At 34.7% G+C, this 15,676-nt stretch overlaps 1 protein-coding gene and 1 pseudogene across 1 annotated transcript; both read right to left on the bottom strand.

The window, feature by feature from the left end:
* Positions 1-3,316: 3,316 nt before the first annotated feature.
* LOC132036303 (uncharacterized protein At2g23090-like) lies at positions 3,317-13,428 on the bottom strand. Its single transcript, XM_059426614.1, has 3 exons — positions 13,276-13,428; positions 12,769-12,809; positions 3,317-3,694 (listed from the first exon to the last, which is right to left on the bottom strand). Exons 1-3 carry the CDS (start codon positions 13,346-13,348, stop codon positions 3,575-3,577), a joined length of 234 nt encoding a protein of 77 aa, XP_059282597.1. The 5' UTR covers positions 13,349-13,428; the 3' UTR covers positions 3,317-3,574.
* LOC132032185 (uncharacterized) lies at positions 3,758-12,722 on the bottom strand (annotated as a pseudogene).
* Positions 13,429-15,676: the final 2,248 nt, after the last annotated feature.

Raw genomic sequence — 15,676 nt, 5'->3', positions numbered from 1 at the left:
ATGTTGAAGTAAGCTTTCTCACCAAGTTTCCTACTTGAGAAACTAGTTGCTAGGAAAGAAGTAAGGAGGAGATCATCTCACTTTCGATGATTGAACTTGTCATCGATATGCAAATTAGAACTTGGGTAGAGTAAGTTTAAAATCTTTAGAAGCTTCTTTTTAATGCTTATAGTTACTTCATTCATTGTATATGATGATATTTAACTGAGTTAAAAGTTTGAATGGTTTATTGAATTCATATATTATATGTCAGTGATAAGAATTAAAAAAATAGTGGGTAAATAATAATGTGATGGAAATATATAAAAATTTAAACTTTAAATAGTTTAGTGAGATCAAATCTTAAAATTTGTAGAAGTATATATAAAATTAACACTATTATAACAAAAAGAATCGTTAAAAGGAAGTATTTTATAACTCGACAGTTAATGTAACTTGAGGTGTATGTTACCTAGGATACGACAAATTATTGAAATAATTAAATGTCCGAAATGATACCTAACAAGCGAAATAGTGGCTAGTGTCTGATATAATTTAGTGGTGTAATTAAGATAGATGCGACCGAGGCTACCATAAGTTAATGGCACCAAGTCCCACTCTATACCTAACAAAGGAAATAGTTCTTTGTGCAGTAATTGATCTTGTGCTCGTGAAAAGGAATCCTACCTATTGCATGATGCAGTTGAATGACTTTCTAACCCCGGTTTCGTGATTCTTTTGTTAAAAAAAAAAAAAGTAAGTCATATGAGGAGTATATATTAGCTTAGTAAGTAGTATTAGTACATAATATAGTGTTTGTGTAATGCATGGTTCCTAATCTGTCTGTTTTCAATATATCCACAACGTAGGAGGAACTACAAAGAATTGTAAAATATTTTAGTGGTCTTCTGCATCTTGCTACCATGCTTTGCTAGTCATTTGCAATTTTATTCTACTCAGATGTAGTTATGCTTGATTGAAGTGTCTTCGTACTGGCCAAAAATTATGGCCCCCTATCATAAATGATTTTAGAATCATGTGACCCTAGTCTTTTTTTTGTTTTTTTTTTTGGTTGATGACCCTAGTCTTTTGACATTAACGGCTCTTAATAATTTATTGATCGAACAAGAAGTCTATCATATGATTCGAATATAAATGAGTGATAAAGTCCGTGTTCCATTAACTTAAATTGGAAAAGCAGGCCAATTTCAGGCCACAAGTTGGTAACCTCTGTGGACTATTTTTATCTTCTCTCTTCATCAAGTGTAGCAGCGTAGACACATTGATTACTTTTGTATACTCCAATTCAGCTGGTGCAGTAGAGTGTATTGAAGGGAATTGAATCCTGCACTGCATCAAAAAAGGCAAATCCAGCTGCACCTACTACTCATTTGTATCAACGAACATATTTTTTTTTCAAAAAGATTTAGAACTACTAAGATTTTCATACCGGAGTGACTTCTGAAAGGAATATTTGACATTTCAGGAGTGAATCGTTGATGTTCATGTTGTCACAAGTGTTTTGCATCAGAAATCTATTTGGTAATAGACTCATTAAAGACCTAAAGAGATAGCTTTAGCATTTAATTGAAAGTTCCCACAGAGATGGTTTAATCTTTTCATTAATGAATGACAAGAAGACAACAAAAAAGAGACGATACTTTCATTAAGTACAAACAAATGAGACCTAGCACCACTCCAATGAAAGGCTATTATAGGATATTAGGAGTACAATAAGCGCAAGAACATGAATTACCATAGAGGACAAAGTAAAAAAGCAAACAAAAGTATTTTAAGTTAAACAACATCATCTGAATTACCTAAAATTACAGATTTTTGTGATTGTTTTGTTTAGAGCAAAATGCAATGACGAGCATCTCTTATGCTCTTCCACTTGCTGAGTAAACCGATCTTTGACTAATATTTAGCTCCATCTGGAGATTTCAAGATATAACAATTACGAACAAGGCCCACTACTGAACCAATCATTTCTGGAATTGTTCCAGATTCCTGCAGCCTAGATTTGATAACTGATTGAAAGGGTGCTTGGGTAAGCTTGTATGTAAAATCAATTTCGACACTTAAACAGTGTTACGTTCAATATCTCATGCTTATTAACTACTTATTTATATTCAGTTAAGTCAAATGAAATATGGTACTATTAACTTCAAAAAGTGGAAGTTGCTAACTTTGGCTGCTTTAAGCGAGTTACGACTATCCTTTGTCCCAATCATGTATCAGGGATCCCAAGTTAATAAAAACTTGGAAAAAGGTATGAAGTGAACTTATCTAATAGACTGGGGCTCCAAATTGGTAAGCAAACAGACATGACAAATTTGTAGAAAGTGCTCGCCTCCCTCATAAAACTGATAAAAGATGAAGTAGTTCTGATTAGTATAGATGAGGGATAAAGGCATCGTTACTGTAGCAGCCAAAATCTGACTGGGCCAAGCCACTGATTTCTGGCATCACACCTAGCGGCGACTCAAGGATTATATTACCGATTCGACTTTGTTGTAATGGCAAAAATTTGACTTGACCAAGGCACTGATTTCTAGCATTACACCAAGGGCTGGTTCTAGGATTTGAACATTATGTGGTCATTCGGTAGATAGTCAAAATTATCCCGGGATTGTAATCCCAAGACTAATTTAGCCCAAGAGTTGGGATTATTTTATCCCATCTTCTGGATGGAATAAAATAATCCCAGTATAAGTGGGATAAAATGGGATATCCCATCTTTTATCCTAGGATGCATTTTGTGATCCAGGATAAATTTATACCTCCTACCAAACATGGTACAAAAAATTAGAGTTGGATATCCCATCTTATACCACGCACCAAACGAAAGTTTGACTACAGATTCTGCCACATCCCATTTTATTTAATTTTTTGTTTTGCTTTTATTGTCTGGATATTCAGGAGTTACGACCTTTTTCAGAAGCCCATTCACAACCTTCAGTCAAGGTTCGTTCTGACTTTCGTGGTTTAAGATGTAGCCCTTGGCAAAGAACTGATATCAACTCCAAAGCAATCAGGCACATCCAGGACTTTATTGCCGTGTTGAGGAATTAGAATAAAACTTCTTTTCCCCTTTGGGAATATATTATTTCATGATAATATTATTCCCACTGCTACTAACAGCTCGTCAACAGCACACCAGTTTTGTCTTCCGTTCTGTAAACTTAGCCTCCTCCAGCACCATCTTGAATTCTCTGCTTCTCTGAAGTCAGTGGACTTATAAGGTGCACGTTGATTTTTTGTGTATCAAATCAGATCAGTCTGATAGACTTGGGTGATTAATTACTACAGTAGTACATAATAGCTGGAATTCAGATGTTCTCAAATGGTTTCTCGTCTCTTGTTTTGGTTCACATATAGGTTTTAATTTCAACATTTGCTTGTTTCATGTCACATAAGAAATTGTCTCATTAAAAAGAAGCTTCACAATTAAGACCAACCACCAACACAACTTGCAAGTCTCACAAACAAGCACACAAATACTACAAGCCCTTCGCCCTTGATTGGGCTGGTGACGGGTAGATCATACCAACTTTTTTTTTTTTTCTGCAAAGATGTTTGACGCCTAAAGATCTCACTTTTTGAGATGCGGAAAACAAGCAAAGAGATCAGATTTTGGGTGTTTTGCTTCAGCATGTTCCTTACACTTCACCTCCGATGTTGTGCACATAAATGTCTGCATACACACCTTGCACTGCCATCATCCACAAAACAGACAAGTTAACTCTGAATCAAAACAATTTTTTACGCAATATGCTATATATATAGGGAAGGAGCTGGCTAATGTTTGTTCTCTCCTAAAATCAGGTATATTTAGCCTATATTTGTAAAAAGGCTCACACTGTGGAACACACGTGATCAATGAGCTCATATCTCAATGCTAAGCAGGGATTAGATTGTTAAAATCTCTTGTATACTATTGGACAGACAAAAAGATGTATATAATTAGCAATCAGTCAATCCTCAAGTCCTCAATCCCCAACAATATGTTCGCAATTTAGTGATTTACAAAGAGAAATACTTCAAACGCATATGATTAAAAGTAAACTAAAGACGAAAGGTTTAACAGGAAAAAAAAATATACTACTAACAGGATACAGAATTCACTATAGCCTGTTTGGAAAGCCACCTGGTAATTGGAATTGATGTAATTACTAGGGTACTATTTACACAGCCTAGTAATTACACAATAGTGTAATTACGACAACCTGTTTGTTTGTCATAACGTAATTACAATGTAATTACAAGTGTATTGTTTGATTGCACAAGTGTAATTACACAGTTAGTTTAATTTAAAAATAAAATTTAATTATAAAAAATTTAAAATTAATATTTAAAAAATATTTGCCTTTATACATGATATTAAATTAGTTATTTAATAACACATTGTTTCTTGAAAATATACTAATTAATAATCATATATTTTTAACTAATATTGTAAAAAATAATAGATATATAGTTTTCAAATTAATAATATTTAATTTTTAATTAATTATAAATCTTAAAAGAAGACTTTTTCTGTGAGAACAAGTCAATTAAATATAATGCCATAACATTATTCAAATGTTTGACACAAAAATCCATCAAATGTAAGTGAAAAATAAACAGCATGCAATGTGAAAGCAAATAACTTAAAATTGAAAATATAACCTAAATTCAAAATTCAAAACCAAATAATACTCTTATGTCAAATTCCAACATTACATAAGTAAGTACCAACGTAACTTAAGTAAAACCAACGTAAATTAAGTAAATAATTCAAAAGAAAGGAAAAATATAAGTCTATAACCTCATTCACAACGAACTTCTACTTTAATAACGTCACTCGTTATAAGTCAAGTTTGTTAATGACTTATTCTTTCCAATATTAAGAGGTGTAGTTTCAAAAATTAGAATAATAACACGGTTATGCTAAATGAATAAAATAAAAAAATAAAAAATACGAGTAATTACATGGAACCACAAGAAGTAAAGGTTAGGAATGAAAAGACAGGAAATGAAAAATAAATACATTTTAAAAAATAAAAATAAATTAAAATAATAGAAATAAAAAATAAATTAAAAATAAAAAGAAATTAAAATAAACAAAAAAGAAACAAACTAAAAAGTATCCATGTAATTACAGGGTGTAATTACACCCAATTCTCAACCCCCCTTGAGAATTGGAGAGTGTAATTACACCCTCTCAATTACACTCAATTCCCACATAACCATGTAATTACTTGGTCAAACAAACAGGCCAAATTGTGTAATTACACCCAATTACATCCAATTCCAATTACCTGGGTGGCTTTCCAAACAGGCCCTATATATGCATCCCTGTTCTGATTTTTTTTTTTTTTTTACGAGATGGAAACCCGCCGCCGCTACCCTTCGAGTGCGCACAGGGTAAACCCAATTCTGATTTTTGACTCAAGACTTGTCACGTCTCAATCTCACTCAAAATAAAAAATTTCCATAAGCAACTAACATAACTCTATGAATATCAGATTGGATAGCTTGAGCTGGTCCATCTGTAGTCGTTTCTAACTTCTTTCTCCTTTCCTCCATTAAGTCATACTCCTATTACCATTAAGCCATATCATGTCATTTGGCGCTCAATTGTGCAAGATACTCTTTTTTGCTAACTTTGGTTTCTTGGGAGACGCAAGCTTTTGGTTTTCCAGAGCTTCACGGTCAATCCTGTCTTCCCACCTACTCTTCTGCAGTTGAATTGGCCGGTTTCCTACCTATTTCCCATTCATTTCTTTAAGTGCTACGACAAGATCTGAAGGGTTGGAAAAACTCACAAATCCAAATCCCCTGGTCTTACCAGGCTGCTTGTTTCTCACAACCCTGGCCTTGTTAAATGATGGAAACCTTGAAAATGCTTTTGAGAGAATATCATCATTCACCTCAGTCCCAAGGTTACCACAGAACAGACGATAATCATTCTCTAGCCAGTCTGCAAAAGTAGGGTCTTCTCAAGTCTGTCCTGCGGCCTTTCAAGGCACAGCTTTCTTTTTGGTGTCAGCTTTTTGCTCACTCTCACTGCTTCCAAGTGCAGCTTTCACATTCTCAATTGCTTCCAGTGTGATAGTTTGCGCAACTCCTTGAAATAACTGATGCACCTGTTGATACTGAGGTAAAGAATAAATGCCAGCAAAAGCTGCCGGAAGTTGCACCGTTGGTGGAGCAGGCCCAATGCAGGACGACAGTTGTTGTTGGAAATGAAACAGCGCCGGAAAATATGTACCATCATGATAATTGTAAGCAGCTGCCGCCAGTGGTGAAGTCACTTCTTGATACTGAGGTAATGAATAAACACCAGGAACAGCCGCCAGAATTTGCACCGGCGGTGGAGCAGGGTCGATGGAGGACTGCGGCGGTTGTTGCTGTAGGAGATGAAACGTCGTCGGAAATTCTGTGCCGTCACAATAATTGTAAGCAACAGCCGCCGTCATTGAAGTCACCTTCGAGGACACATGAGCTATGAGAATTTCTAGTTACCCTATTTTATGAGACTTCTATCTTATTTTTTATTCCTTTGTATTGCAGTAATATCTGGACCCATCTAGCGCGCAGCTCGACTAATCCACGGGGTACATGCAACTAGCATAGGTACTGCATAACCCTGCCTGCCAAGGCTAGGCTAATGAGAAGGATTCACCCCCTTTTGTGTAGAGGTAAAGAATTCACCAAATGTCACCTCTATTGGTCAATGAATCTTGATATCCAAGTTGTTATTACAACTCTTCAACTGCTAAGCCGCCACCTCGAGGAGAATAATTCTATAGCAACAATGATGGAAACATTTTCGAAACTAGATATATGTGCAACTTCTTCATTAATTCCAGCTCGAGTGGCAAGGGGAAGTGTTAGCAATTTTGTCCAACAATATGTATATTAGTCATTAACTTTAGTACTCCTTTCATCATATTTATATGACACTCTAGAAGCGTTTTGTTTTGGGTACCACACTCTAGAAATGTTTGATACAATTCGCAAATTTCATGAATTCAAATTCATTAAACTATTTAAATTTTCAATTTTCACGTAATACTTTTTAAATTAAGCTTAAATTTGCAAGCATTATTGTAATATTTTCTTTCACAAGCACTAAGATATATCGGTCAACATAACATATTAAATTATGTATCCAATCAAATTCCTCATAAACTATAACATTGAGTAACAAGAGAACTCACCTAGACTTTTGTTACCCTTTTTTATGTATCTATTCTCTCTTAAGCAGTTACATAAATTCCTTAACAACGATTGTATCTCCATTACTTAGTAACTTTCCTAGTTAACACTGGTTTTCAATTGGCAATCTTATTTGGCCCTAACTAATTTTTAGTTCCAAAATTTTTCTGATTCAAACTTTCGGACACTAGTATCTCTCCCTAGGTACAAGCAGAATTTCAGTTTTTCATTTTTTAGATAATTCAACACAATTCAACTCTTTCAACAGAGCAGTTGATGAACCTTTTTCCTCCAAGGAAATCTAAAACTCTAACTCTAAACTTCAGAAGTAACTGCAGCAACAAAATGGGGTCTTAAAATTAGATCCTAGACTAAGTTCCAACAAAGGGGAATAGAAGAAGTCCAAGTTGCAACCATCCATATAGTGTTCAAAAGGACAATTCAAGGGGGAAAACGAACATATAAAAATTATTGGAAAAACACAAGGTAACTAACTCTTTCTCCTTTTATTTCCAAAATAATCCCCGCAATGCAGACATAAGTTACAGTCATTTTACGTTAAAAGGAACCTTTTTTGAGAACGTACTTTAAAAGAAATATTAATTACAAATTGAAGAGTTCCCTCATATCCCACATAAAGGAGCAAAAGAAAAGAGTGAAGAGAACTGGGAAGAAATACTAAATGAAAATAGGGAGCGTTGAGGTTTGAATTTGGGCCTTGTAGAAGTTTGACGCACAAAATTGAAAGATAATCAATCATTCATGCATGTTACAGACAATAATCAACCACTCATACAAGAATAATTCTCCAGGTATGTGTTATTAGCGTAACTGCATGAGTATCAGATAATGTGTCGTCCACTAAGGCTTAGGCACACACAAAAAAAAAAAAAAAAAAAAAAAAAAGAATTCACCCTAGACTGTAGACGGGAAGAACTCACTTAATGTCACCTCTGCTGGATATGAATCTTGACATCCACGGTTGTTCCACTAAGCTACCCCCTCGGGGGCGAAATTTTATCCTATTACTATTATTAATAGCCTAAACAAATGGAATTTTTTTTCAAAACTAAAGATATTTGCAACTTCATTATCATCCAAATCGAGCAGGAAGGGTAAGTGTTGGTCATTCAGTCTAACAATATGGATATTACCTACTATTTACTTTACTGCTACTTTCATCCAGTTTATATGACACTCTACAAATGGTTGATACAATTCTCGCAAATTTCATGAATACAAATTCATTGAATTACTTATATTTTCAATTATTACGTGATATTGGCAACCATACTGTAATATTGCATGTTTGGAAAGCCACCTGGTAATTGGAATTGGTGCAATTACTAGGGTAGTAATTACACAGCCTAGTAATTACACAGTAGTGTAATTACGATGACCTGTTTATTTGTCATAACGTAATTACAGTGTAATTAAAAGGGTGTTGTTTGGTTGCACAAGTGTAATTACACGGTTAGTTTAATTTAAAAATAAAATTTAATTATAAAAAATTTAAAATTAATATTTAAAAAATATTTGCCTTTATACATGATATTAAATTAGTTATTTAATAACACATTGTTTCTTGAAAATATATTAATTAATAATCATATATTTTTAACTAATATTGTAAAAAATAATTGATATATAGTTTTCAAATTAATAATGTTCAATTTTAATTAATTATAAAACTTAAAAGAAGACTTTTTCTGTGAGAACAAGTCAATTAAATATAATGCCATAACATTATTCAAATGTTTGACACAAAAATCCATCAAATGTAAGTGAAAAATAAACATGCAATGTGAAAGCAAATAACTTAAAATTGAAAATATAACCTAAATTCAAAATCCAAAACCAAATAATACTCTTATGTCAAAAATATTAAGAGATGTAGTTTCAAAAATTAGAATAATAGCACGGTTATGCTAAATAAATAAAATAAAAAATACAAGCAATTACATGGAACCACAAGAAGTAAAGGTTGGGAATGAAAAGAAAGGAAATGAAAAATAAATAATATAAAAATAAATACATTTTAAAAAATAAAAATTAAAAAGAAATTAAAAATAAAAAGAAATTAAAATAAACAAAAAAAAACAAACTAAAAAGTAACCATGTAATTACCGGGTGTAATTACACCCATTCTCAACCCCCCCCCCCCCGCGAGAATTGGAGAGTGTAATTACAGCCTCTCAATTACACCCAATTCCCACCTGACCGTGTAATTACTTGGTCCAACAAACAGGCCAAATTGTGTAATTACATCCAATTCCAATTACCTGGGTGGCTTTCCAAACAGGCCCTATATATGCATCCCTGTTCTGATTTTTTTTTTTTTTTTTTGATGACATGGGAACCCGCAGCTGCTACCCTTCGGGTGTGCGCACAGGGTAAACCCAATTCTGATTTTTGACTCAAGACTTGTCACGTCTCAATCTCACTCAAAATAAAATTTCTCCATAAGCAACTAACATAACTCACTATGAGTATCAGATTGGATAGCTTGAGCTGGTCCATCTGTAATCAACGACTACTAACTTCTTTCTCCTTTCCTCCATTAAGTCATACTCCTATTACCATTAAGCCATACTCATGTCATTTGGCGCTCATTTGTGCAAGATACTCTTTTTTGCTAACTTTGGTTTCTTGGGAGACGCAAGCTTTTGGTTTTCCAGAGCTTCACGGTCAATCCTGTCTTCCCACCTACTCTTCTGCAGTTGAATTGGCCGGTTTCCTACCTATTTCCCATTCATTTCTTTAAGTGCTACGACAAGATCTGAAGGGTTGGAAAAACTCACAAATCCAAATCCCCTGGTCTTACCAGGCTGCTTGTTTCTCACAACCCTGGCCTAGTTAAATGATGGAAACCTTGAAAATGCTTTTGAGAGAATATCATCATTCACCTCATTCCCAAGGTTACCACAGAATAGACAATAATCATTCTCTAGCCAGTCTGCAAGAGTAGGGTCTTCCCAAGTCTGTCCTGCGGCCTTTCACATTCTCAATTGCTTCCAGTGTGATAGTTTGTGCAACTCCTTGAAATAACTGATGCAACTGTTGATACTGAGGTAAAGAATAAATGCCAGCAAAAGCTGCCGGAAGTTGCACCGTTGGTGGAGCAGGCACAATGCAGGACGACAGTTGTTGTTGGAGATGAAACGGCGCCGGAAAATATGTACCATCATGATAATTGTAAGCAGCTGCCGCCAGTGGTGAAGTCACTTGTTGATACTGAGGTAATGAATAAACGCCAGGAACAGCCGCCGGAATTTGCACCGGCGGTGGAGCAGGGTCGATGGAGGACTGCGGCGGTTGTTGCTGTAGGAGATGAAACGTCGTCGGAAATTCTGTACCGTCATAATAATTGTAAGCAACAGCCGCCGTCGTTGAAGTCACCTTCGAGGACACATGAGCTATGAGAATTTCTAGTTACCCTATTTTATGAGACTTCTATCTTATTTGTATTCCTTTGTATTGCAGTAATATCTGGACCCATCTAGCGCGCACCTCGACTAATCCACGGGGTACATGCAACTAGCATAGGTACTGCATAACCCTGCCTGCCAAGGCTAGGCCGATGAGAAGGATTCACCCCCTTTTGTGTAGAGGCAAAGAATTCACCAAATGTCACCTCTATTGGTCAATGAATCTTGATATCCAAGTTGTTTTTACAATTCTTCAACTGCTAAGACACCTCCTCGAGGAGAATATTTCTATAGCCACAATGATGGAAACATTTTCGAAACTGGATATATGTGCAGCTTCTTCTATAATTCCAGCTCGAGTGGCAAGGTCATTAACTTTAGTACTCCTTTCATCATATTTATATGACACTCTAGAAGCGTTTTGTTTTGGGTACCACACTCTAGAAATGTTTGATACAATTCGCAAATTTCATGAATTCAAATCCATTAAACTATTTAAATTTTCAATTTTCACGTAATACTTTTTAAATTAAGCTTAAATTTGCAACCATTATTGTAATATTTTCTTTCACAAGCACTAAGATATATCGGTCAACATAACATATTAAATTATGTATCAAATCAAATTCCTCATAAACTATAACATTGAGTAACAAGAGCACTCACCTACACTTTTGTTAGCCTTCTTTATGTATCTATTCTCACTTACGTAGTTACATAAATTCCTTAACAACGATTGTATCTCCATTACTTAGTAACTTTTCCTAGTTAACACTGGTTTTCCATTGGCAATCTTATTTGGCCCTAACTAATTTTTAGTTCCAAAGTTTTTCTGATTCGGACACTAGCATCTCTCCCTAGGTACAAACCGAATTTCAGTTTTTCATTTTTTAGATAATTCAACACAATTCAACTCTTTCAACAGAGCAGTTGATGAACCTTTTCCCTTCAAGGAAATCTAAAACTCTTAACTCTAAACTTCAGAAGTAACTGCAGCAACAAAATGGGGTCTTAAAATTAGATCCTAGACCAAGTTCCAACAAAGGGGAAAAGAAGAAGTCCAAGTTGCAACCATATATATAGTGTTCAAAAGGACAATTCAAGGGGGGAAACGAACATATAAAAATTATTGGAAAAACACAAGGTAACCAACTCTTTCTCCTTCTATTTCCAAAATAATTGCCGCAATGCAGACATCAGTTACAGTTCATTTTACGTCAAAAGGAACCTTTTTTGAGAACATACTTTAAAAGAAACATTAATTACAAATTGAAGAGTTCCCTCATATCCCACATAAAGGAGCAAAAGAAAAGAGTGAAGAGAACTGGGAAGAAATACTAAATGAAAATAGGGAGCGTTGAGGTTTGAATTTGGGCCTTGTAGAAGTTTGACGCACAAAATTGAAAGATAATCAATCATTCATGCATGTTGCAGACAATAATCAACCACTCATACAAGAATAATTCTGCAGGTATGTGTTATTAGCATAACTGCATGAGTATCAGATAATGTGTCGTCCACTAAGGCTTAGGCCAAAAAAAAAAAAAACGAAGAAAGAATTCACCTTAGACTGTAGACGGGAAGAACTCACTTAATGTCACCTCTGCTGGATATGAATCTTGATATCCGCGGTTGTTCCACTAAGCTACCCCCTCGGGGGCGAAATTTTATCCTATTACTATTATTAATAGCCTAAACAAATGGAATTTTTTTTCAAAATTAAAGATATTTGCAACTTCATTATCATCCAAATCAAGCAGGAAGGGAAAGTGTTGGTCATTCAGTCTAACAATATGGATATTACCTACTATTTACTTTACTGCTACTTTCATCCAATTTATATGACACTCTACAAATGGTTGATACAATTCGAATTACATACAACTCTCGCAAATTCCATGAACACAAATTCATTGAATTACTTATATTTTCAATTATTACGTGATATTGGCAACCATACTGTAATATTGCCTTTCCACGCAACAAGACATATCAGTCCAATTAACACATTAAATTTTGTATTCCAGTCAAATTCCTCATAAACTGTATCAAGAGACTACTATTAACCTGAGTAACAGAAGAAGTCCCTTCAACAACCCAATTACACATATTTACGTCAAAAATTGTGTATTAAAAGTGAAATTGAAGGCGTTACCTGGATATTCATGGCCTTTTTGTTCGTATCGAGCTGACTTCCTGCATATATGGGACAATTTAAAAGTTAATATAAAAGAGAGCTAATTTATTAATGTAAAAGGTTTCGCGTCTAGAAAACGATTTGAAAAAAAAAAAGGTTTTGCGTCTAAAACAATAGAAAAACACTAAATGCCCTACCAGCTACGTTTTCTCCCGAAACTGCAATCAAATCGGAGTAATTCAAGGCTAAAACAAGACTTAATTTACCAATAGTTCAATAAGTAATATTCCCAAATTTATGTGGCTCGGTTCCGATTTCGAGAGTCAAATATTTTGATTTTGACCGTGTATTCGGACATGGAATCTTTGAGATAAAATTTACATATTTGGTAAAAAAAATATACAATTAAAAATCATGGTCAAAGAAAATGAAATCGGAAAGGTGCCACATGAATTGGGAGGGATGCAGTAACAAAGATCTGGATTTAGAGATTATAATTGGTATCGAGAGAGAGAATATAGAGACCTTTGCCAGCCTTGAGTTTCTCGGCATTCCTTTCGCGAGCCATCTTGGCTTTCTGACCGTTGCCACCACCCATTATTTGCCTGCCTGAATGAAAGAGAGAAAACCCTAGAGCTGCCCTCTTTTGTTTCTGCGCCGCGAGGAATGGCAGCTGACGAGGATAGAAAGGGAATTATATACTACAAAGACTCGGGAGTGAGGACTATTTTGTTTTTTTGTTTTCGTTTCTTACGAGGACAAGTTTTGGGACAACAAAAATTTGTGCCACCAAATCAAGTATTCTTAATTTAATTTTAACCGCTCTTTTCACGCCTAAATAGAAATAATAAGAATAATATATATATTTTATTACTTATTTCATCCTAAAATAAGTGTCACTTTATCAAAAAATACATTTATTAAGAAATTAATAAATATATGTGGAGTTTACCGGATTAGCCCTATTTATTAGATGTTTTTTTAGAATTAAGCAATATTAAAGAGGATTACTTTTTTAATGTTAAGGGTATAGTTGAAAACACTTACCAATTTTATCTTAAATTTCCAAGAAGACACTTGTTTTGGGATAAATTTTTAAGGAAAATCTATATGGCTTAGCTAAATATTAGTAGTAATTATATTTAGAGCCCGTTTGGATTAGCTTATAACTTGCTTATAAGCTGTTTTCAGCTTTTTTTTTTAGTGTTTGGGTAGAAGCCATTTTTGTGCTTAAAATAAGCCCAAAAATTAATTGGACCCGTTTGGCTTAGGCTTATCTAAAAGAACCTATAAGCCGAAAACGAACATATAAAAAAAAAAAATGAGTTGGCCTACCCCAACTTTTTTTTTTTTTTTTTTGCTTATAAGTTGTTTTCAACATAAATTATGTTCGCTTTTAGCCATCCAAACAGGCTCTTAGTAACTATAGTTTGAATTAATTACTTTCCATAGCTAAAAGTTGTATCTTAATAACAATTATTAACTATTAAGTTAAAATATAGTAAAAAGAAAATAAACCCATCTCTCACCTCCATTTTCTGTAAACCTTATCACATGGAGATGAGTTCTCACCTCCATTTTCTCTCTCCACCATCCCCTGTATCTCTCTGCCGTCACTCACCCCTCTCGTCTCTCTCTCTCTCAGCCGTCTCTCTCTCCGATGCACCGCCGCAACTAAGGCGGCAGTCATAGCCGTGAACAAGCCGTGTATTCTCGATTCGCCGGAGGAAGAAAGCAACGTCGCCGTTGCCGCCACCGCTACCGCCCAAATCTTCATCTTGATGTACATCTAGCACATTCACAGATCTGAGCGTATTTCGAAGGATATTTCTTTGGCCTCTCATTTCTCCTCCACCGCCAGCGTCTTTTCTGGCGGGAATCCATGGCAATTCACCGAATTTTTCTAAGATCTGAGTGTATTTTCTCATATCTAAAGTGTATTTTATTTGTTGTATCTCAGATATGAGTGTATTTTATTTCTTGTATCTCATATCTGAGAGTATTTTATTTCTTGTATATCATATTTGAGTGTATTCGTTATTTTTTTAGTGTAACATAGAGTTATTTTATTTCTTGTGCCTCAGATTTGAGTGTATTCGTTATTTTTTTAGTGAAAAATAGTGTTTCTTTATGTATTTTTCGCCTGTATTTCGAAGGAGATTTTTTTGTATACAAATGAATACAGTTTGAATACAGCCGAATAATTCTATATTTTCTTGCACTTACGTTGTTTGAATACAACCGAATTTAAAATACAATAAGTTGAATACAGTGTAAAATTAGTCAGGAATGAATACAGCGATATACAGCCGAATTTGAATACATGTTACTGTAGCTACGAAATGTAATTAGCAAAAGTGTAGCTATGCATAAAAAAAAAATCCAAAGTGTAGTCATTTGTGTAAGTTGTTCAATTTTTAAAAGATGTAGTCTCTCTAATCCTATCCTCTGACTTCTCAGAATTATCAATGATATCGTTAAAATCTCCCACCATTACCCAAGGAGACCCCAACTACTCGATTTAACATTAAGTTCTTACAATTGAGATCTATGAGTAGCTTTTATCAGTGTCACACCCCGACCTTACTAGGGTGTGATGGGCACCCGACCCATACCGGAGCCGAGCGAACCCACAGACTCTTTTTACGTACAATTTTTTTTTTTTTTTTTGATTTTTGGACCTCTAAATCAAATAAACACGAAATACATAATAAAGCTTTCAAATCTAATAAAATCTATAACTATGTAAAACTTATATCATAATACAAACGGACACATCGGCTGATGGAGCCGCTGGCAGACTGACTCCCTATACCCACAACTCTGTCTGCAAAGTCTCTAACATCAATCCAGAACTCCTAGCATACGAAGCTGCGACTCGGCAACACTCCGAATGCGTAGAGCTTGCCAACTCCGTGGAACATCT

This window comes from Lycium ferocissimum, chromosome 2 (genome assembly GCF_029784015.1).
Source record: "Lycium ferocissimum isolate CSIRO_LF1 chromosome 2, AGI_CSIRO_Lferr_CH_V1, whole genome shotgun sequence".
Taxonomy (NCBI): Eukaryota; Viridiplantae; Streptophyta; class Magnoliopsida; order Solanales; family Solanaceae; genus Lycium; species Lycium ferocissimum.
The sequence above is the reverse complement of the archived record's forward strand: the minus strand, read 5'-3'. Positions and strand labels throughout refer to the sequence as shown.